The sequence below is a fragment of the Dryobates pubescens genome, chromosome 8, assembly GCF_014839835.1.
Source record: "Dryobates pubescens isolate bDryPub1 chromosome 8, bDryPub1.pri, whole genome shotgun sequence".
Classification (NCBI taxonomy): Eukaryota; Metazoa; Chordata; class Aves; order Piciformes; family Picidae; genus Dryobates; species Dryobates pubescens.
In genome coordinates, this window is record NC_071619.1 from 8,419,795 (window position 1) to 8,440,665 (window position 20,871).

Sequence of the window (20,871 nt, forward strand, 5' to 3'; positions counted from 1 at the left end):
GAGTTAGAATCATAGAATCAATAAGGTTGGAAAAGACCTCAAAGATCATCAAGTCCAACCTGTCACCCAACACCTCATGACTACTAAACCATGCCACCAAATGCCATGTCCAATCCCCTCTTTAACACTTCCAGGGACAGTGACTCCACCACCTCCCTGGGCAGCACATTCCAATAGCAAACAACTCTCTCTGTGAAGAACTTTCTCCTCACCTTGAGCCTAAACTTGCCCTGGTGCAGCTTAAGACTGTGTCCTCTTGTTCTGGTGCTGGATGCATGAGAGAAGAGACCAACCCCCTCCTGGCTACAACCTCCCTTCAGATAGTCATAGACAGCAATAAGGTCTCCCCTGAGCCTCCTCTTCTCCAGGCTGGTCAGGCAAAGTTAATGCTGGGGGGGTGGAGGGAGTGTGTGGGGGGAGAACTTCAACCCACCACAGCTGCACAACTCAAATTCTTTGTTTTTTCTTTATAAGGTTCTTGGATACAACTCTTCCTAGCATCCACTGCTGCTCCTTTGCACTGCTCTCTTGCGTTAACCATCCTAAGAGTAGTAATTATTCCCTGTCATGTCAATGATCCCTTTTGAAGCTTGAATGTTGTTTGGTGGGGTTTTTTTGAAGGGCTCCTACTGGCTAAGGTTTAAGCCTTAATGTATGTTATGCTTGTTATCTACTTTCTACAAACCAAAGCATGGAAATAATCTCAAATCCTTATTGCAACACTGTGAAAAAGGAAGAGCCAAGTAAAAACGAAGGGTCTGCTGTGGTTTGTAGAATCTTGAGAATGAAGAGAGCTCAAAGAAAAGAAAAAACCAACCTTACAGATGCACTTCACCTTAAGGTGTAAGCTCCTCCGTGTTGATACAGTGTCTGCTTTCATGTTACTGCAGCACCAAGTGGACTGGAGATGCTCCTGGAGACCAATCTTGGCTAAGATTCACTTAAAAGGCTAAACCAAAATTATCCTCCCACACGGGGCCCGAGTTCATGAAACTGTCACCAGACTCAGAGGGCTGGATTTTGATTTTCTTGTAAACAGAAACAAAAGGCTGAGTTGTGCAAAGACAATGAAAATAAACATTTGTTGAAGCCCTTAAAGACACTTCGCTGAGTTGATACAGCTATAAAAACATAACACTGCAACTTCTGCAGCCTCAGAGGCTCCAAGGTATACCATATGCTGGCAGAGCATGACACAGATGTCTTGGAATAACTTTGCATTAAAAGCCTTCCCTCCAAAAAAAAAAAAAGCTTTGTTTTATCTAATGGGAGGGGGGGAAGGGTAATTTCCACAGGCTATCTCCATGTTGTGTACTTACACAGCACTTAAGCCACTTGAGGCCCAAGTCTCAGGCCATCATGCATAAATCCATGCTGTGGAGCAGGAGACACAGACCAAAGAGATGGGAATCATGGCCCAGGAGAGAAGAGCCCGCAGCACAAACTCAGTGGGGCTCAGAACAACTGACACCACCACGTACTTTACCACAGGCCTGCCCTCTTTCATCTCCAGGAGCTGGGACAGAGAAAACAACCGTTCTCTAATCAAATCAGACTATTTTCTTGCAAAGCTTTCAGAATAAGCACCAGAAGTCATCTTGAGAATAAATTCTTGAGAAGCAATGTGCACAATCTAGTGGAGTGCCTCAGGGGTGGTACTGGGACCAGTGCTGCTCAATATATCCATCAGCGACCTGGATGAGGGCACCCAGTGCACTGTCAGCAGGTTGGCGCCAAACTGGGCGGAGCGGCTGACACACAGGCAAGGTTGTGCTGCCGTGCAGTGAGACTTAGGCTGGGGAGCTGGGCAGGGAGGAACTGAATGAAATTCAACAAGGGCAAGGGTAGAGTCTTGAACCTGGGAAAGAACAACCACATGTATCAGTATAGGTTGGGGACTGACCCACTGGAGAGCAGTGAAGGGGAAAAGGACCTTAGAGTCCTAGTGGATGAAAGGTTGACCACGAGCCAGCAATGTGCCCATCTCCAAGGCCAATGGTATCCTGAGCTGTATTAGAAGGGCTGTGGTTAGTAGGTTGAGAGAGGTTCTCCTCCCCTTCTATTCTGCCCTGGTGAGACTGCATCTGGAATATTGTGTCCAGTTCTGGGTCCCTCAGCTCAGGAAAGACCTCAGGGAACTGCTTGGAAGAGTCCAGCACAGAGATGAAAATTTAGGGAGTGGAACAACTTCCTTATGAGGACAGGCTGAGGGAGCTGGGGCTTTTTAGCTTGGAGAAGACTAAGGGGGGACCTTGTTCATGTTTATAAATATGTGAAGGGTGAATGCCAAGAGGATGGAGCCAGGCTCTGCTCAGTGATGCCCAGTGACAGGACGAGGGGCAAGGGGTGGAAGCTAAGGCCTAAGCAGCTCCATGGAAACATGAAGAAAAGCATTTTTCCCTGTGAGTGTGACAGAACACTGGAACAGGCTGCCCAGAGGGGAGTTGTGGAGTCTCCCTCTCTGGAGGTATTCAAAACCCACCTGGATGCATTCCTGTGTGATCCGGTATAGGTGATCCAGCTCTGGCAGGGGGGTTGGACTGGATGATCTTCAGAGGTCCCTTCCAACCCCTACCACATTCTGTGACAATCAAAGCATCTTCTCAACTTAGCAAGAGGCGCAAGAGCTGCGTCCGGACAAAAGGCTGCTCCACACCCATCCATCTATTTAAAATACTGTTTATTTGTGATTTAACATTAATTAGCATTACATCTATGAGCGATTTTCAGATAACATTTATATATTTTATTTCATTTTATTTCTTTTATTTTATTTTTTTTTTTCCACAGGAGACACACAGGAGTTGGCTGGCTCATTCTTTACGCCGAAGCAAGTAAATAGAGGCATTAGCAAAACAAAAACCAAACCCAAAGAAAAAAGAAGGAAAAAAAAAAGAAGAAGGGAAAAAAAAAAAAGGTGCAAATAGTTCACTGTTGCATTTTTAAAAAATAGTTCTGCACATTGCATTCATTTTAGATATAGTCTTAAAAATAAAACAACAAAAAAACCCCAAAGTTATGAAAAGCGGAGTTCACAGGTTACTGTTTCTACATAGGTTGTAATACAACACAAGTAATGTAGAACGTGAAAACAAACCAAACCAACAAACAACAACAACAACAACCAAAAAAAAACCAACTGAAAGTTTCCACTATGATTAAAAAACAAAAAACCAAAACAACAAACCCAAAACACTGATTCCAGTATTTAGTGAGAGCTAGGAAATTGTTTCCAGGATCCATTCCGACATCGCATTACCACACTGAACACGGTCAAAGCTAACCAGCCCCCAGAACATGCTATAATCAACATTGTGTTTTATTGGGTTTTTTTTTTTTTGCATGCCAAACCACTCTCCAGCCATATTTAACAATTATATATTGTATAACATTTCAACTGGCAATTTAGGAATCGCATGGATCATTAAAAAACAAAACAAAACAACCAAGGAAGATGTCCTCCCTATCGGGATGATGATTTACAGACTATTCGACACAGCGAAGGAGTAAAACCCCTCTATGTTAGCTTCTATGTTTAGTTTGTATTTACAATACAGTAAGAGGACTAAAATGACAATACCAGTAAAAATGAGGAAGCGGCAGGACAGCCTTTACCCATGGCACGAGGCTCTGCTTTGCTCTGGGTTCATCCAAAGGACAACAGAGATTCACGAGACCCTTTCAGAACTCAAATGAAAGCCAAGGGAAAAAAAAAGCCAAACCAAACCAAACCAAACCAAACCCCACCCCGACACGCTGCGCTCTGTATGAATCTGAGGTTTAGGCTGGATGTTAGGAAGAAGTTCTTCACAGAAAGAGAGAGTGGCCATTGGAATGGGCTGCCCAGGGAGGTGGTGGAGTCACCATCACTGGAGGTGTTTAGGAAGAGAATGGATGGGGTTGCTTGGTGCCATGGTTTAGTTGATTAGATGGAGTTGGGTGATAGGTTGGACTCAATGATCTCAAAGGTCTTTTCCAACCTGGTCAATTCTATTCTATTTTAAAACCTCTGCTATGGAAATGTCACTTGGCTGATTTAATAAAAATATCCCACAATCCATATCATATACTTGGGGAAAAAAAAAAACCAAACAACCCCCAAATAAATCACACCCAACTTTTTCCTTTCTTTGTCTCTTCCTCTTTCCCCTGCTATTTCACTTTCCCTTTTAACAGCTTTTTGTTTCCTTCATTTGGTTGCCGTTAGGAGGTTAGTTTTTTCTTCATTCGTTAGCGACACCACGAGAGGAAAGGGGAAAAAAAAACAACATAAACCCAAACACCACAAAAATAAACCCACACACGCTTTTTAAAAACATGAAATCCAGCTCAATTTTATATGCTTTTCAATCCTTTTGATTTCTAAGCCCCTGGATTCCTGAATTATATTTAAGTATACTCTAAACCAAGCATTCTTAAATACACTCTACTATTAAATGCTTGATTCACATGCTTATAATACCTTTATACTGAGCGGTATACAAACATTTGAACATATAAAATCTTTCTTTTTGTTTTGCCAGTTAAACTAAATTATCAATGTTAAGTGTATAAAATCCCCCCCCCCCCCTTTTCTTGAAAAATAAGGGTTTCCCCCCCTCTTCCCCCTCCCCCCCAAACTGACAGAATAAAAAAGAAGTCTTCAAAAATTATATTTCAATAAACCCAAATATTTGGCAAAAAAAGTGATGGAATTCTTTAGACATTTTGTATTAATTCCAAATAAACTTTCTCTTACACAGTTCCCCCCCCCCCCCCCCCCCCCCCCCCCCAAATATTATGTGCCAGTGTATCATATTCTATATGATCTAACCTTAAAAAAATACCCACACAGAGATTGCTAGGTGCGTGCTGGTACTGCGCACCCACTCCGACAGGGGGGTGCAGAAACAGAAAGGAGATGGTCAGAAACAAAGCCACGATACAAAAACGTTATGGTCTGGTTACCAAATGAGACAGTAGTTTAAAAAACAAAAAGTTACTCAGCTGTAACTACCACAAAGACTTTGGACTGCACCGAGAATTTTAAGGTCTGCAAAATCACTCCCAAGCAGACCTGGCTGCTGCGTGCTGTGAGGGGACGTGACCTCGCTGCGATGGCAACGGAGCACCGGCCGGTGCGGTTCTACGTGAGACCTTAATGAACGTTTCCAACCCTCACAGCAATTTTGGACGCTTGCTAAGTGAGAGGCGAATTAATTTTCAGTTAACATGAACATTCTACTTTACCTTTCTTCGTTTGTTTGTTTGTTTTAAATGTTTGGTTGGGTTTTGAATTCTTTTTCTAAAGCAAAACCTCTTCCAGTTCCTTTTCCTTTAGGTTAAAAGTCCAGTTACTGCACACCCCTAAACGCTAAGCTGTGAACGGTCAACTGAAAGGTTTCAACTGTGCAACGTCTCCTCACGCCAGCACTGCACTCATGCTTCAACTTTCTCCTTCTTTTTACTCTTCTTCAGGAAAGACGGGGTGCGGAATTTCTTCTTCTTCTTTGAGGGGGATTTGGAAGGTGACCCTTCAGGGGACAGGGCCTCTTCTATCTTTTCAGAGCTTTTAATTGTAATCTCTACGCTCTCCACAGTACTGGTGGTTAACTGACTGACTCTCTTGGTGAGGTCTTCTTCCACCTCATGGGCGTCTTCCTTGCCGTTCACCACCACGACTGGCATCTCCGCAGATATCAAGTTGGCATTCTGGATGTAGAGATCTTCGTGATTTTCTGAAAGAACAGGGCAATCTGGAATTACTCATGTACATTGCCATGCCAAAAGCCAGCACTGAAACAAAGTCTGCCAGTCTGGAAAGGGATCCAAAGAATCAAGTCCTTAGGTGCAGCTTTTCCCCCCTTTATTTGCGCACTTCACTCGTTATAAAACAAATACTGTGAAAATGCCATTAAGCAAAATGGGCTGTAAAAAGTTAACCTTAGCTCTGTCAGGCAGCTCAAGCTATATACAACAGATACAGCCTGCACAGCGCACACATACAGTCTCAAGCATGCTCAGAATTACACCTCACTGCAAGAGACTGATCTATGAAAATGCAGCCACTTCGTACAGAAGTATTTAGTGCACTACCCACTCCAAATGCCGCCTTAGACTTTGCTGGAGAAGCCTTAGACAACAAATACATCTAATCTTAACATTTCTAATAGCATAAAAAAAGGTAACAGCTCTTCCCTCCCTCATCAATATTTAAATTTCAGTATATCCTGAGATATTTTCTGCTTGTGAGGATTACACAGTAGAAAAAGATTGGGGAAAAGAGTTTTCCAGAGTCCCACCCAGCCTTGGTAAAAGAAGGCTGGTTTTGGCTCAACCAGCTTCATGTGAGAGCAAAGGCTGCAGCAGCAGAGTGGCTGCCTGAGGCTATCAGAGCCATTGGCATTGTACAGAAAGTCACGGAATACCTTCTAACTTTGATGGGACATTTTGCGGGGATTGAGTTTGTGACTGAATTTGTGACACAGAGGAACCGTCATCTGAGAACAATTCCTGTTCAGCATCTGCAGGACAAGATTTCAGTTAGTAGCCATGCAAAAGTAGAAAGTCAAGTAAGAGTGTCAGTGCTAGTGCTACAAGATTTAGCTAGCATTGTGTTGCTCATGCTGACAACAACCTCAAGAAGTTATAATGCACAATTTCAACTCTATAGAACGATGTGTGTACACATTTTACCTGCTGACAAGCATTATGTATTAGTTTCTTAATAGAAAGCATTAAAAAGGGTAGCAGGGCTTGCTTTCCAGGCAGCATGCCCCACCTAGCCACTAAGTCACACAGTTGCTGTTATAGTAAGCTATGACACTATGCCCAGAATGTGATCTATGGCAAAGTTGGATTGTTGCACAGTATTAGTGAAGATGAGTGCACAGGAAGTGATAAAGTAAAAATCAGCCCTGAATTAGAACTACCCTATGGAACACAAGTACTGGAAAAAGACATAAAAAGTGAAAGCAGGTGAGTCTTGCACATTGGGAATATAAAGGAAGACTAAAAGAAGCCAAACAGCTCCAGAAACTTCTGGAAAGAAGAAGTCGCAAATGTGTCCTCAAACCCACTGCAATTTCAAGGGTCAGAAAGTGGAGACCTAATTGGCATAACTTTACCAAACGCACAGTTCACTTTCCAAGCGAGTCTAGCAGCCTTTTCTTGGGAATTCTCATATCAGAACTGACACAAAAAGAACCCAGAAATCACAGAGCTTTTTCTCTCCTTTGCCATGTGTTTCAGAATCTGAGCAGCAAAGATCACTTTTCAGAGTCCTTCACCCAGATTACTCAGCAAGCTTCCACAAGGAAGTGGAAGGTTACCAGACTGGTTGTGGAATTGTTATCCTTACAGGTATAGTCAAGGCTCAGCTAGACAGACCTGAGCGACTTGATCTAACTTTGAATTCAACTTTGAGGAGGAGGTTGGACTGAGATGACCCTCACAGGCTCTTTCAACCTGCATTATTCTATGATTCCAATAGAAGGAGGAAGAATAAAGGGGAAAAATAAATGAGTCACTAAAGGTCATTATGTAAAAGTGAGAGTTTGAAACTCCAAGCCTGCACAGACCTTTCACCGCTTTAATTTTAGCACTGACTGGAGTAGGAACAGAGAACACTTCACAAATATTTTCTACCTTCTCAAGGAATGGTCAGTTCTAAAGCCAAGAAGTGGCCAAAACCAAGTATGCCAATAGCTAGCATGCTAGCCTTTGTTACAGCAGATCTTTTCAATCTGGAAATGAGCTTATTGTTGAAATGCAAACCCCAACATTTAAAAACACAGCACTGACCTTCTAACCCTTGCTGCTTGCGCTCAACTGTCCTCTTGTACTCTTCCAGTTCCTTTTCTGTGAGATGGCTGAATGGGTTTGGTGGTGCTGGTGGTGCATGCTCATCATCTTCAAACTGCATTGGCTGGAAAAGAGAAAACCACAACATTGAAATAAAGAAGGGAAAAAAGAGAAGTTAGCAAGAAGTACTCGGCAAATCTCTCGCCTTTGCTCAACATTTGCTGATACCAGGCTGGCAGGGAACACAGGGGGAAAAAAAAGCCTCACGTGTGCATCCAGGCTAAAAGTATCCCATTTAATAAGCATTCAAATAGTAATGAACACTGACCACTGAGCTGTAAATCACCATCCTTTTGCAGCTGCACAATCATTATGTGAGGTTCTTTTTGTACCACGTGGAACAGCTAAAGGAGCAGAGAGCTGCCTCCAAAGCTTTCACTTCAGGGACTAACATAGCCTTCAGAGCTCTTTCAACAGGGATTCAAAAAGGTTTCCCATATTGTCTGCAAAATGCCTCAAGTTCTAGAATGATTTTTTTTTCTGTGCTCACGCTCCAGTTTAAGAATCCAATTGGAAAACCTCTTCTGAGATCAATCTTAGAATGCCAACATTTAAATGATTTTCATACTGCAAGAAAATTCATTTGGAAAATAGTGTGGGGTTTTTTTTCCCCCCTCTGAAATAAATAAGCAAACTCAGTGTCATGTCAAAAGAATGCTAGAAACCAAAATGAGGAAACAGATGCACTAGCCCACAGATGATGGGAAGGAAGCTCTTGAAATGATAAATTTCCAATTACAACTCAGCACAGCTTGTTAGATACATTCCTAATGGTATCTGTACTGTTTGGAAGTAAGGATTTATTACTCAAGATAAGATGGGGTAGACAAGAAACTGGAAACTCTCCCTTGCAATAAGAAGTCTGTTTCCAATGTAATCTCCCTTCTACAAGGTCTTAAACCCAGTTATTTCTGGGCCTCAATCATTTCCTTTAGCAGTGGTTTCCATTGACTGATGAAAGGACTATTTTTAGCACCGTGCACTGCAAAGTTCATCACTTGTTAGCTTAAATGGTCTTAGACAGGGGTCCTGCTTCATTAATATTAATGGCAGGCAAACCTACCATGCATAGCTCCATTTAAAACTAACATTTTAAACCTCTGAAATGAGACATGAACAGTATGTACTATACATCCAAAACCTGGCACTGAAATAATCAGTGCTAACAAAAGCATTTAGAACGAAGACAGCCCAAACTGCCAAGGACAGGCAGCCAAATCATCTAAATATATGTAAATCAATTAATTATGTCCCACTCACTGGACTTGGCTTTTTATCCACAACAATTCCAGCCAGCAGCTGAGACTGTGGTCCTGCAGTCTTTAGGTCATATCGGTTTTGCTCCCTTATCTATACAGAGAAAAGAAATTGGGTTAGAAACAGTTCTTTCTCTTTCTGTGTCCGTCAGCAGTGAATGGCTGGACAATAAAGCAGCTGCACCTAGAAGTTAAGATCTCTCCTTCTAAAGGCAGTGCATATGCTGCTTAGAACTTTTGAGTTCTCCCAAGTATCTGTCCCAGCTTCTGCACTTTATGTAACTCAGTAGTTAGAAATCAGCTCCAAGGAAAAGCATGTCTCTCAACCTGTCCTCTCCTTCCCCCCCAGATAAGCACTCCATGTTAAGGTATTCGATATCTGTGAGCACAGAAGTTTCTGAAGTTCTCCCTTCTGTGAATACCTCACTGTTTTCCCCCAGGCCAACAGCCCCAGCTTCACACTGTCAGCACTTCAGAGACAGACAGATCAGATAGAAACACAAATACAGATGATAAAAAAAAAATCTACAGCAGAACAAAAAATATAGCAATAAACTATCTAATGAGACAGTGGCATGCATGAATTGCAAAATCCTTGTCTGGGACTTGCATTGGTAATCTCTAGATGATTAGAGGGTTCCTTTCCAGTTCTCAGGAAGGGAGTTGCTCCTTCTGACTCCAGTTGAGCCCCCATGGATAACAATATGATGCTTTCCAAGAAACAGAAAAATATGGAATCAAATGGAAAGTATCCTGAGTATCTGCTAATATTGCTCTGCCTAGGGTGGAGCATTTGGTCAGTCTGACAGTCAGTGTCTTATGTGCTGGAAGGGAAAAGCAGTGAGATACTTGTGTTTACAGAGAGGTCCAACAATAACTGTCATTTTCTCTTTTTTTTGACTGCCATTGGGAAGCAAGACTGCACCACAGAAACCTCAGCTTAATAAATACTAGGAAAATTCATACAGAACAGGCTGAGATTACAGTCTGAGGCTGAATCACGCTGTAAATGATGCACACCAATTTAGTTCATGTTGACACCTAACTACCCACTAAAACATATAATGGTAAATAGCTGGGACTACCATTTCCAATCTATCACTTCCAGAGTTAACATTTGCCCTCCAAACTACTACATTCAAAATTTATGTGTGTGTGTGTGTATATGTGTGTGTGATGGGTTGAAATATTAGAATCATATATATATATGTGTGTGTGTGGCTTGGTGTGCCTGTGCATTGCAAACATGTCATAGAATCACAGAATCACCAAGGTTGGAAGAGACTTCAAAGATTATAAGGTCCAACCTGTAATCACAGAATTGTTAGGGTTGGAAGGGACCTCAAGGATCAGCTAGTTCCAACCCCGATGCCATGGGCAGGGACACCTCACACTAGATCAGGTTGCTCAGAGCCACATCCAGCCTGGCCTCAAAAACCTCCAGGGATGGGGTTTTTCACCACCTCTCTGGGCAACCTGTTCCAGTGTCTTACCACCCTCATGGGAAAGAACTTCTTCCTAACATCCAATCTGAATCTACTACTGCACTCTTATCTACAGATTTCATGTACATCATACATTTAAATACCTGCTTTTTAGTGCCCCAGATCACATACAATGTAAGAAACTTAGCATTTGAAAATGTGACTTTACTGCTGTGTTAATGACTTGAGCATATAATTTCATTGGGAAATGTCACCATTTTCATTCCATTACACTTTTTACCTTGTTTCTCTTTTCCAGCACTTCGCTTGGGTTTGTGTTTAGAGGAACAAATTGGTTTGGATCCTCAATTTTGATTGGTGTTCCTCCACTGATAGAGGAGTCATCAGCTTTCATCCACTTAAAGAAGAAAAAGAAAGAAAAAAAGGCAGCTAAAAACCTCAGCATGATGGAGAGAAACAATTCTCTGTATTGTCTTACTACTAAAGAAGAGATATAGACAAAGGACTTTCTGACTTCATTCTCAATTTCACATGACACCCACAAAATAGTCCAAATTCTTTACAGTTCTGTGTGTTTGCCCAAGAGGATTTCAGTTGCCTTGAGCATGCATCATCAACATTAAATACTGGAATATGTTCCTGAAAAAGGCAGTGCTGGCTGTCTGTTATGCAGGCACATTTAGAAAGGATCTGGCATATAGATCCACCAGCTCCAGAACCTTTTCAATGCAATCAGCGTCTGCCTCTGCTAATCACGCACTTGGCAGTTTTTTCACCTCTGTAAGCAGGGTTTTGAGTCGGCTGCTGAGGATGTTTCTCCCAAAGGCTGCCAGCAGGTGGAGCAAACGCTTTTTACTGTTGTACCATGCAACTGGGAGTAGCCTGAGTGCAAATACCAGGCTTCCTAATCCCACTAAAGCCACCTCTCTCCAGGCTGGAACACAGTGAAGGCATCTTGGTGAGCCGAAGAGGGAAAAAATCTTGATCAATAAAAGTAGTAGCACCAGCAGACTCCAAGTCTGTTTTCAGGAGGCTCACAAACATGAAAGGGGCAGTTAGAGACAAATTAAAGCACAGCTCCCACGTGTAGAAAACAAACCATGGGCTATTTAAAAAACCTTACAATATTTGGTAGATAATTACTGGCACAAAAAGAAATGGTGGAAAAACTGTTTTCTACCTCAGGAATTAGAGCAGCTAGTAACAAAAGGGAAATGATGGTTAAACTTTATCATGAACTGTTACTTATCCAGTAAAACCCCTCTCCCCCAAACAGAGGGGCCTCTTAGTATTAATGTCATTAAGCCTCCCCAAAGGCTACTTTTATTTGCTTGATAAACTTATTTGCTAATCCTGACAAACATTTCCTCATATAAACTATCTGGAATTTACTTTCAAGTAGTGCACAAACTCATCTACCTACCGTGATCTTAGTCCTGGGACTGGTTTCCCCGTTCCAGGACTCCTCAGGCACATTAACTTTCAAGTATGTGTTTGGAGAGTTCAGCCATCTTGTCTTTTCCCTCTGTTGCCTCTGAGCCAGGAATTTCAGGGGGGAAAGCGGGATTGTATCATCTTCAAAGGAAAAAGCAGTTACAGTGGCTGGGATCTCAACATCACTCTTGTGTCTGGGTTTTTCCCTGACTAATGGTTGCCTATAGGCATAGCCAGTCCTGTATCCCTATAGGGAAGATAGAAAAAGAGATCCAAAATATGTTTTAAAATAAATTTAAAATCAAATAAATCAGGAAATAGTACCCAAAAGAGGTCATGACAGTTTTGTGCTGCCCTGCATGCATTAAACAGGTTCACTGAGCTGTTCAGAGAACAGGCTCATGGTGCTGTCTATCGTTCCTCCATACTATTAACATTCTAGAGGCTGTGCAGTAGCCATTGGACAGGACCCCACTCTCACTTCACCTTCCTCCCACCTTTGTGGATGCATGACCACCACATGACCTCCTGCTCAGGTTATGACCTAGGCAGGTCATGAGAACATTGATCTGCCTTGCACAATGGCACATCCTAGTTCATGACACTCCCTCATTCCTCACTCTGTTTGTATTGCAGGCTGTTCCAGAATTCATAGTGCAGTGAGATGGACATTTCAAACAAATAACAAGTGATCACCTTATTTCCTAATTCTACAGCTAATAACAAAATACAGAGGCAATCTGCCATGTCTATTTACTAGGTGGTGATTAAAATATAGCATCTTAACAGCAAAACCAAAAAGAGCAAACACATTTCTGAGATGGGATGGACAAAATTAAAGTTCAAAACCTAAACTCTTACCAAGACAGGATACTGCTGACAGATAGACTGATATAATTACAAACTATGCTAAGCAGAAGGTATTTCATGCACAATAAAAATTATTCTTTATTTGCAAACTCAGAGACCAGGAAAAAAAAAGTAATAATTAGCTTTGCAGAAGCTGTTCCTGCAACTCAGAAGAGACTATAAAGACAATACCATCAACATGCTCTCACCAGGTTGTCCAGCATCCTCATGAGCGCTTCAAATTCTTGCTCCCCAACTTTCCACTTGTGTTGTGAAGCCATATTAACTCCACCTCCTCCAGTTGCTGCCACACCATGTGTGGAAGGCTTGAACTTCTGCAGGTCCAGTACTAGGAGATTGTCTACCCCACCTGCTCCAGCTAATGCATGAACCTAGAGACATCAACAAGGGCATCTCATTTGTGAACAAAAACGTTTGGACTCTCCACTTCTCTGAATTCACAGGAGCAACTAACCTGAACACATGCTGCAGTTATTTCTCAGGCTAGTCTTGTACTGGGCAAAAAACCCCTATTAAAATAGTGATTCTTATTAAAAAGGATGATAATATCTACTAATAACTGCACTGTAAATAATTGCACTGTAAGCTCAAATGCAAGCTTTCAGAGTAGCTCAAAAAGTTTTTTCTGCATCACAATTTTTTGTCTATATCCAGTTCAAGGTGAATGAGTGATTGAACTTGAAATGGCTGAGCACAAGAGGCAAGGAAAGGATTGGAAGACTGCCATTTGCACCTCCCAGTGCCTGCTTGGGAGGACAGGATTCGCTGGAGAACAAGTAGGAGCAAAGTGAAGTATCTAGGGACAGATTTAAATGTTATGGAAGGTGGGGACATTCAGTGGTCTCTCTCTGGTATCTAGGTATTATCAGGAACCTAACTAGGTAGTTAGACAAAACAAAGCCAACAGATTTGGGGACTCTTAATTAACTTGAAATAAGCTACCCTCCGCCATTGCTCCAAAGACCTTCTGTTTATTTGGCTTTACAAATCTTTGAGATCACAGGGAGAAGCTTCTTTTTTTTTATGTCACAACACTCAGCTTTGATAAACGAGCTGTTGACAGATCTGAAGTCACACTGCCACATGCAGCAAGTCCCAGCAAATCTATTATCTGACAGACTCTCTGCGTGAAGCTCACACTCCACAGCATGGAACAAAACCTGTGCCCTTTGGAGTGGAATGACACCAATACTCAGTCAAGAAGAGTGATACAGTATTTGTTCTGTCACAGGTTGCCTGGCAGAAGAGACCAACCCCTACCGGGCTGGTACCTCCCTTCAGGTAGTTGTAGACAGCCATAAGGTCTCTCCTGAGCATCTTCTTCTCCAGGCTAAGCAACCCCAGCTTCCTCAGCCTCTCCTTGCAGGGCTTGTGCTCAAGACCTCTCATCAGCCTTGTTGCCCTTCTCTGGTGAGACCTTATTGCTGTCTACAACTACCTAAAGGGAGGTTGTAGCCAGGTGGGGGTTGGTCTCTTCTCCCAGGCAACCAGCACCAGAACAAGAGGACACAGTCTCAAGCTGCACCAGGGGAGGTTTAGGCTGGATGTTAGGAAGAAGTTCTTCACAGAAAGAGTGATTGACCATTGGGATGTGCTGCCCAGGGAGGTGGTGGAGTTACCATCACTGGAAGTGTGTAAAAAGAGACTGGATGAGGCACTTGGTGCCATGGTTTAGTTGATTAGATGGTGTTGGTTGACAGGTTGGACTTGATGATCTTGAAGTTATTTTCCAACCTGGTTAATTCTATTCTATTCGATTCGATTCTCTCTGACTTTGGCCTGGCACATGACTGCAGGATTCCACAACTCCAAGTATTCTGTTAATTAGAGATCTACCTATCTGGGATGTAATCTAGAACTCAGCAGCAGAAGTGTGTGAAATCAGATACAGATAAACTCTCTCTTACCTGTGTTTCACAGGCCAGCTGCACATTGAAAATATAGTGGAATGCTTCTTCTAGTGTCTCTCCTAGTGCTACCACACCATGGTTTCTCAAGACTAATACCTAGTAAATGAAGACACTAATGTTAAATGGTAGAAACTGGCACAGTACATGAAAATAATTTATTAAGAACTTGAATGAGGTTGAATACCTTGCAACTGGGTCCGAGAACCTTCTGAAGCTGAATTCTCTCTTCCTGTTCATCAAGAGACCCCTGGTAGTCATAGTAAGCAACATCTCCCAGAATCAGAGCCTCTTGTGATATGGGAAGGATGCCACACTTCATAGATGAAACCTATTTCAAGAAAATGAAGCACTAATAATTAGGGAAAAAAACCCAAAACACTCTTAAACCCCAGACCTCAGCCATGCAAGCCTCAGCAGGATGTACTTTGTTTCTTTGCCAGAAGACAGGAAACTCTTCATAGCGAAAGCTCAGAAAGGATCAATACTTCCCCACTGCCTTAACCTAATTTGCAATAGGGTGACAGCAGTTGCTGTCCAATCTAGGGACAGATAATTATAGGAAAAGATCAATTATCCCAACTAAGTCAGTTTTGGTGGCTTTTGTTGAGGTTTAATCCTCAGCATAAGCCTGCATAATGGCTTCTTCTTCTTTCCCACATTTACAACTCAAACTCACCTAATACTAAAGAAGTTAACAATACCTTTATTTTCAGTCTGTAGTCAAGGACTGCATGTGTATGCATTTACATATGTTTATATAAAACAGTACAAACTTAGCTCAAAACAATTCTTTCAAGTCTCCTTGTATTTTTATCCTTGTTACACAAAACATTTTTCAGCTTATGTTAACTGTGACTTGTTTAAACAGTGAGGTAAATCCAAACAGAACATAGCTACTAATTAAGCCACCTACAAATGGAGTTGCATAATGCAAATTAGGATGTATACAGCATACTGTGTGGACTAAGATGCTGTAAATGAAGCCTATGTAAACTCTACACTTTACCTCCTCCCCAAGTATATCTGTATCTGAGCATCAGTTTATTCCTGTCCATTTCACTGTGGTGTCCCAGCCCTCTTTCTCTCCTTATTGAATAACCTCACACCAGTGTAGAATCGATGCTAAAACCAAAAATAGAACTGCTGTGAGCAGTGATTCAGATTCAGAACTGTGCTTTAAGTTCATCAGGTAAACTGAACCTGATTTCTTTGACTCTTTATAGTAGAAGGAATACTTACAGCTGCTGTGGCAGGGGTATGTATGTGTATTACACATTTGACATCAGGGCGTGTGGAGTAGATGGCCACATGTGGACTGAATCCTGCATTGTCAATACTTAGAGTTGTACTTCCCTGGTCAACTACATCTCCTAGGATGTTTACTTTAACCTGGATAAGTCAAACAGAGGAACAATACTCAAAGTTTTCAACAACTGCCATTATCTACAAACTACCCTCCCTTTCTTACTTAGTACTGAATTCCCCCCCCCCACATATTTAGGGCTTAGAGCACAACAAGTAAAGGAGAGTAGCCATGAATCTGTGTGTCAATAAACCATCCTGCTGTCCAAGCCCTTAACAGCTGTTGGAAGTCCAGCCACGGAAAAAATAAAGATGAGACCTGATACAACATATTTATCTCTCTGAAGAAAATTCAGCCTCTGAGAAATTTCCATTAGGGGAATTAAATGCATAGGGAATTTTCAAGTTTAATGGAAACATTAAAATAATCATTCCACTCTCAGCAAAACACAACAGCAGGGTCATATCAGGGCTTGGGCTCATGTTTGTATTTTGATTCTGTGTTTGCTGGTGTAATGCTATCAGTCTCAGTCTGCTACCCCTTTCAATTGGAGGTAGTTTCTTTACAGACAGATACTAACATGAAGAACATATGGCATGTTCTGCACCAAGAGACGTGTGACTTGCAGCTACCATTGCCTAAACACCAATCTGCAACTTCACTCAGCTCCTTTGTTGTGCCTGGGGAAGATTACACAAGTTTATTTCCCCACTTGTAAAGAGAAGAGAGTGGAGTCTACTAACACTACTCCTACAAAGACATTTCATATGTATTACCATATTGTCAGGTTATAAAAGGTTGCAGTTACACTGACGCTATTTGGTGAGCTTCATCACAGAGAAACCAAAACTTTGCTGCTCCACATTGAAGCTGAATACAAAGGAACAGAAAGCAAAGCTAAACTCCAAAAGAAATGCTGAGGTCAAAGGATGTTGTATCCAAACAGTTAATCAACTTTTTATTTAGTGGGTAAAGATTGGAGAAAACAAACCCCAAACCACCCAAAAACCCCTCCAGCACGATTCCATTTAGAAATCCCTTTTAACAGCCATGAAGTCTTTCAGAAAACAGGCTGAGCCTTGCTAGTTGATGTAGCAGGTGAATCACATACCAAATTAGAAGCTGAAGCTTCTGAGAAGGACAGACCTCTTGGAATGATTAAAATATGGTCATGTTCTTTGCTTACTCTTACCTGCAAAGGAGGAAGAAAAGGGATTACCAATGCAGTTTTGAATTCCCATTGTTCAGGTGGAAAATGAGTTTTAATGAATAAGTAAGACTCCAAATAAAATATTTGATTGTCTAAAATACTTACTGTGATGTAGGCATTTGGCAAATGTGCCCACCCAAACAAGTCAGCCAATCTGTACAAACTGGCTAGCTTGCAACGGGTAAGTTTCTCTCCTTTAACAAATGAGGAGGTGTCTATCCCAGGTAGGTCGTTGATTGGTGTAATCATTCCATGGCCTACAAAATGGATTAAAAAGATGATGGCCAGTCAGACAAGTAAATCATTTCTAGCTCTGCCATGATCTTCCAGAAGCAGCATGTTTAAACTGTTAGCACAGCAGTAGCAGCTATTGTTAGACTGGAATTAGCCTGCTGGGATTTCTAAGGTCTTCATGGAAAACTTCTGTTACTTTAAGACAACAGGAACCATATCCCTAATTTAAGTCTTCATCTCTTTTTTTAAACACAAGAGAGGTGAAATAAAGGTTTCCTTTGAAGTACCATTTGGATTTCGAGCTCTCTCCTGATTCAAGAGCCTATATGGTGCTGGGACTGTGCTTTAAGGTGTTTGCCACTAATGAAGTATTTTTACAGGTTACTTTGAAAAGCACAGGAGAACACATTCATGCTCAACTTCTGACACCAGTATAAATAACTTAAAGAGATGTCTCAGTCTTAGCACTTTGATTTAGTCCTAATGCAGAAACTGAGATTAGTGTAAGAGTTCTCAAACCCTTGAACAGAAGGGATCACATCTTCACACCAAAGTCACAAATATTGATTCATCTCCTTGACTGGTGTCTAGATAAACATACCCTTCTGCTCTTCACAAATACATGATGTCCTTTTTGAGAGCTACAGCCTTTGCTTCCAGGGAGAGTTGTGACTAGAAGTCATTTTGCTTTTCAACAGAAAGACTCTGCACTTTGAGATTAGTCACCCTGTCCAGACCCCTGGACAAATGCATCAGGCAACAGCCAGACCCACAGTCTCACTAACCAGGGATGTGGAGATAAGACTTTTGGGGGCTTGTTGTTGTTTTCTTCCACTTGTTTTGTTAAATGAAATCTGAAACACTATTTTGGGACAAATTCTCTAAAGATGCTGTCAGCTGCCAGTGTACTTCAGGCTTGTAAGCTCTCATATGATGTCCACCCACAGAACTGAAACCGACTTTAACGTTTCAGTGCTTCCTGAGTTGGAAAGAAGAACTTGGGTGTTAACTGAAAGAGCCTAGTGACATCTTTATAACTAGAGTGCATACTAGTAGTTGTTTTTAAATGTGGGAGCTGTTTGAGTAATGATTCAGTTTGCCAGGCTATTCTCCTCCCTCTATTATTTCCTTTTTTTAATATAACAATTTACATGCAAGAGTAGAAAAAGAAACAATTTCAAGGCTTATGCATTTCACGGCTCAGTTTCTGCTCATGCTAAGCTGCTAATAGTAACAGGGCACAGCATTTTGTTCCCCATCTCAGTGAAACTTTTGTTAGTGAATTCTAGAATAGCTGAACAAAAGGACTCAAAACATTTTGGATGTTAAACAAATTATAGACTTTGAAAGGAAGAAAGAAAAGCCTAAAGAGGAAAGCTAAGGTCCGTACTGCCTCACAGCTGAAACAAGCTCTGAGAGAACAAACTGTGACAGAAATCCTGAAAAAAGGAGATCCCAGCATTGGTAAGACCTGGTGGTAATAAAATGATTTTTAAAAGGATAGGTTAAAAAGCGCAATTCACATTCACTTACTGAGTGAAGATGAGGAAAAACCCGAAAAGGAGCTTGCCGTAATGTAGTCAGCAATCTGCTGTAACGCAAGCAGTCCACTGGGGTTATTGCCCTTCTTCATCTGTTCTTGAATAAGGCATTCCAGATCTTCTCTAAAGGCCTGCAGAAACATTTGAAAATCATCAAGGAAACCTGGCTTTGACAGAAATAAGATTATTATAGGTGGGGCTGGTAGCTTTGCCTGTTATTGATGTTATGTGAAACTTCCCCTCGGACCTTGTTTTTCAGCTGCTTATAACTTTGCCAAAATGTAACCTTTTGACCTAAATTACATATGCTAAGTGCTGGCAGTTTGGGAGGTGGGAGGAAGGAGTTTGGTCACAACAGGTTAACTACCTCCCAGAACAAGAAAATATGAAATGTATTTTTGTGGATGATAACAGAACCCCACCTCCCCCCCCCCAACTTTTTACCAAGAGTTCTCCATATTTTGGAAGAGGTACCTGAAATTTGGTCAGGATATGTTGTTTTTAGTGCTGAATACTTTTAAACTCTGTAATCCCTCTGGAAATCCATCCCAATGTGATAAAGTTATAAACAGCTGGAAAACTGGAGCTCATCCACGCTCAAGGAGTATCATTGACAGGCAAAAACTAGGAGGAACGCTGGGATATCATCTCCTTTCTGTTTCTTTCCTTCTCCCAGAAGGAAAAACCTGTCCCCCTTCTCCTGTATAAAGTGTCCATAACCCCAGGAGATAAATGCTTGCAGAATGTATAATGAAAAAGGTTTTTCACAGCATCAAATTTAATATAGTAGGCACTGTGGGCAAAGCCTGCTCCCAGATGAACCACTAGCCACAACAAATGCCAGTCCTAGAACGGCTTCAGTACTCGCATCTCTAGATTAAGTAAATTCCACTGCTTTGAAATCTTCCCTTACAGGTTATATTTTCTAACCCTCTCATCAGCTCTTGGCAGCACCTCCCAGCTTGTGCCTGAACCAGAAGTATGCAAAGCTGCACACAACATGAGCTGAGCTATATTGTGAATGTTCTTGCTGGTTCATTCCAGAAAGACATTTGGTGTCTTTACCACGCAGCTGGCTCCTATTATAACTCCAGGCTATTCCCTCTGTGTAATTGCTCCTTTCACTTTGCCTTCCTTAGCAGAGGACTTGTTCTCAATTAAAAAAGAAAATAGTTCTGCGTGGCAAAAGGAATTCTTCACTGAATTTCAATCCAGCCCTTCAAAACACCCCATTCTGAGGTTGAATCCATCACACTCATGACACAGACTGTTTGTTAATGAGTTTTGACTACAAGAGAATGCTACTAGCCTCCCCAAAACACATTAGAATAGACTAGAATTAACCAGGTTGGAAAAGACCTTCAAGATCATCGAGTCCAACCTATCACCCAACACCATCTAATCAACTAAACCATGGCACCAAGTGCCTCATCCAGTCTCTTTTTTAAACACCTCCAGTGATGGTGACTCCCTGGGCAGCACATTCCAATGGCAAATCACTCTCTCTGTGAAGAATTTCTTCCTAACCTCCAGCCTAAACCTCCCCTGGCACAGCTTGAGACTGTGTCCTCTTGTTCTGGTGCTGGCTGTCCAGGAGAAGAGACCAACCCCCACTTGGCTACAACCTCCCTTCAGGCAGTTGTAGACAGCAATAAGGTCTCCCCTGAACCTCCTCCAGGCTAAGCAACCCCAGCTCCATCAGCCTCTGCTCACAGGGCTTGTGCTCCAAACACCTCACCAGCTTTGTTGCCCTTCTCAAGACTCCACTTGCTATGGCCTCTCAGCTGGACAGCTGAGTACCTGTAACTACACTTTAATTTCCAAGT

The 20,871-nt window shown here is 41.9% G+C and overlaps 1 protein-coding gene across 3 annotated transcripts in view; it reads right to left on the minus strand.

Annotated features, from left to right (window-relative positions):
• Positions 1-5,280: 5,280 nt before the first annotated feature.
• Positions 5,281-20,871, minus strand: part of ADD3 (adducin 3) — a 112,885-nt gene continuing 97,294 nt past the window's right edge. For 2 of the 3 annotated variants that reach the window (XM_054163510.1, XM_054163509.1), the window contains exons 3-15: positions 19,038-19,176; positions 17,376-17,527; positions 17,172-17,252; positions 15,997-16,146; positions 14,942-15,085; positions 14,755-14,853; positions 13,036-13,218; positions 11,967-12,224; positions 10,824-10,940; positions 9,103-9,192; positions 7,783-7,906; positions 6,408-6,503; positions 5,281-5,717 (exon numbers count right to left, since the gene is read on the minus strand). In XM_054163510.1, coding sequence (XP_054019485.1) covers positions 5,419-5,717; positions 6,408-6,503; positions 7,783-7,906; positions 9,103-9,192; positions 10,824-10,940; positions 11,967-12,224; positions 13,036-13,218; positions 14,755-14,853; positions 14,942-15,085; positions 15,997-16,146; positions 17,172-17,252; positions 17,376-17,527; positions 19,038-19,176 — 1,932 coding nt within the window. In that variant the 3' untranslated portion in view covers positions 5,281-5,418. The remainder of the gene's footprint in view (positions 5,718-6,407; positions 6,504-7,782; positions 7,907-9,102; positions 9,193-10,823; positions 10,941-11,966; positions 12,225-13,035; positions 13,219-14,754; positions 14,854-14,941; positions 15,086-15,996; positions 16,147-17,171; positions 17,253-17,375; positions 17,528-19,037; positions 19,177-20,871) is intronic. The other variant, XM_054163511.1, reaches the window with a different exon arrangement.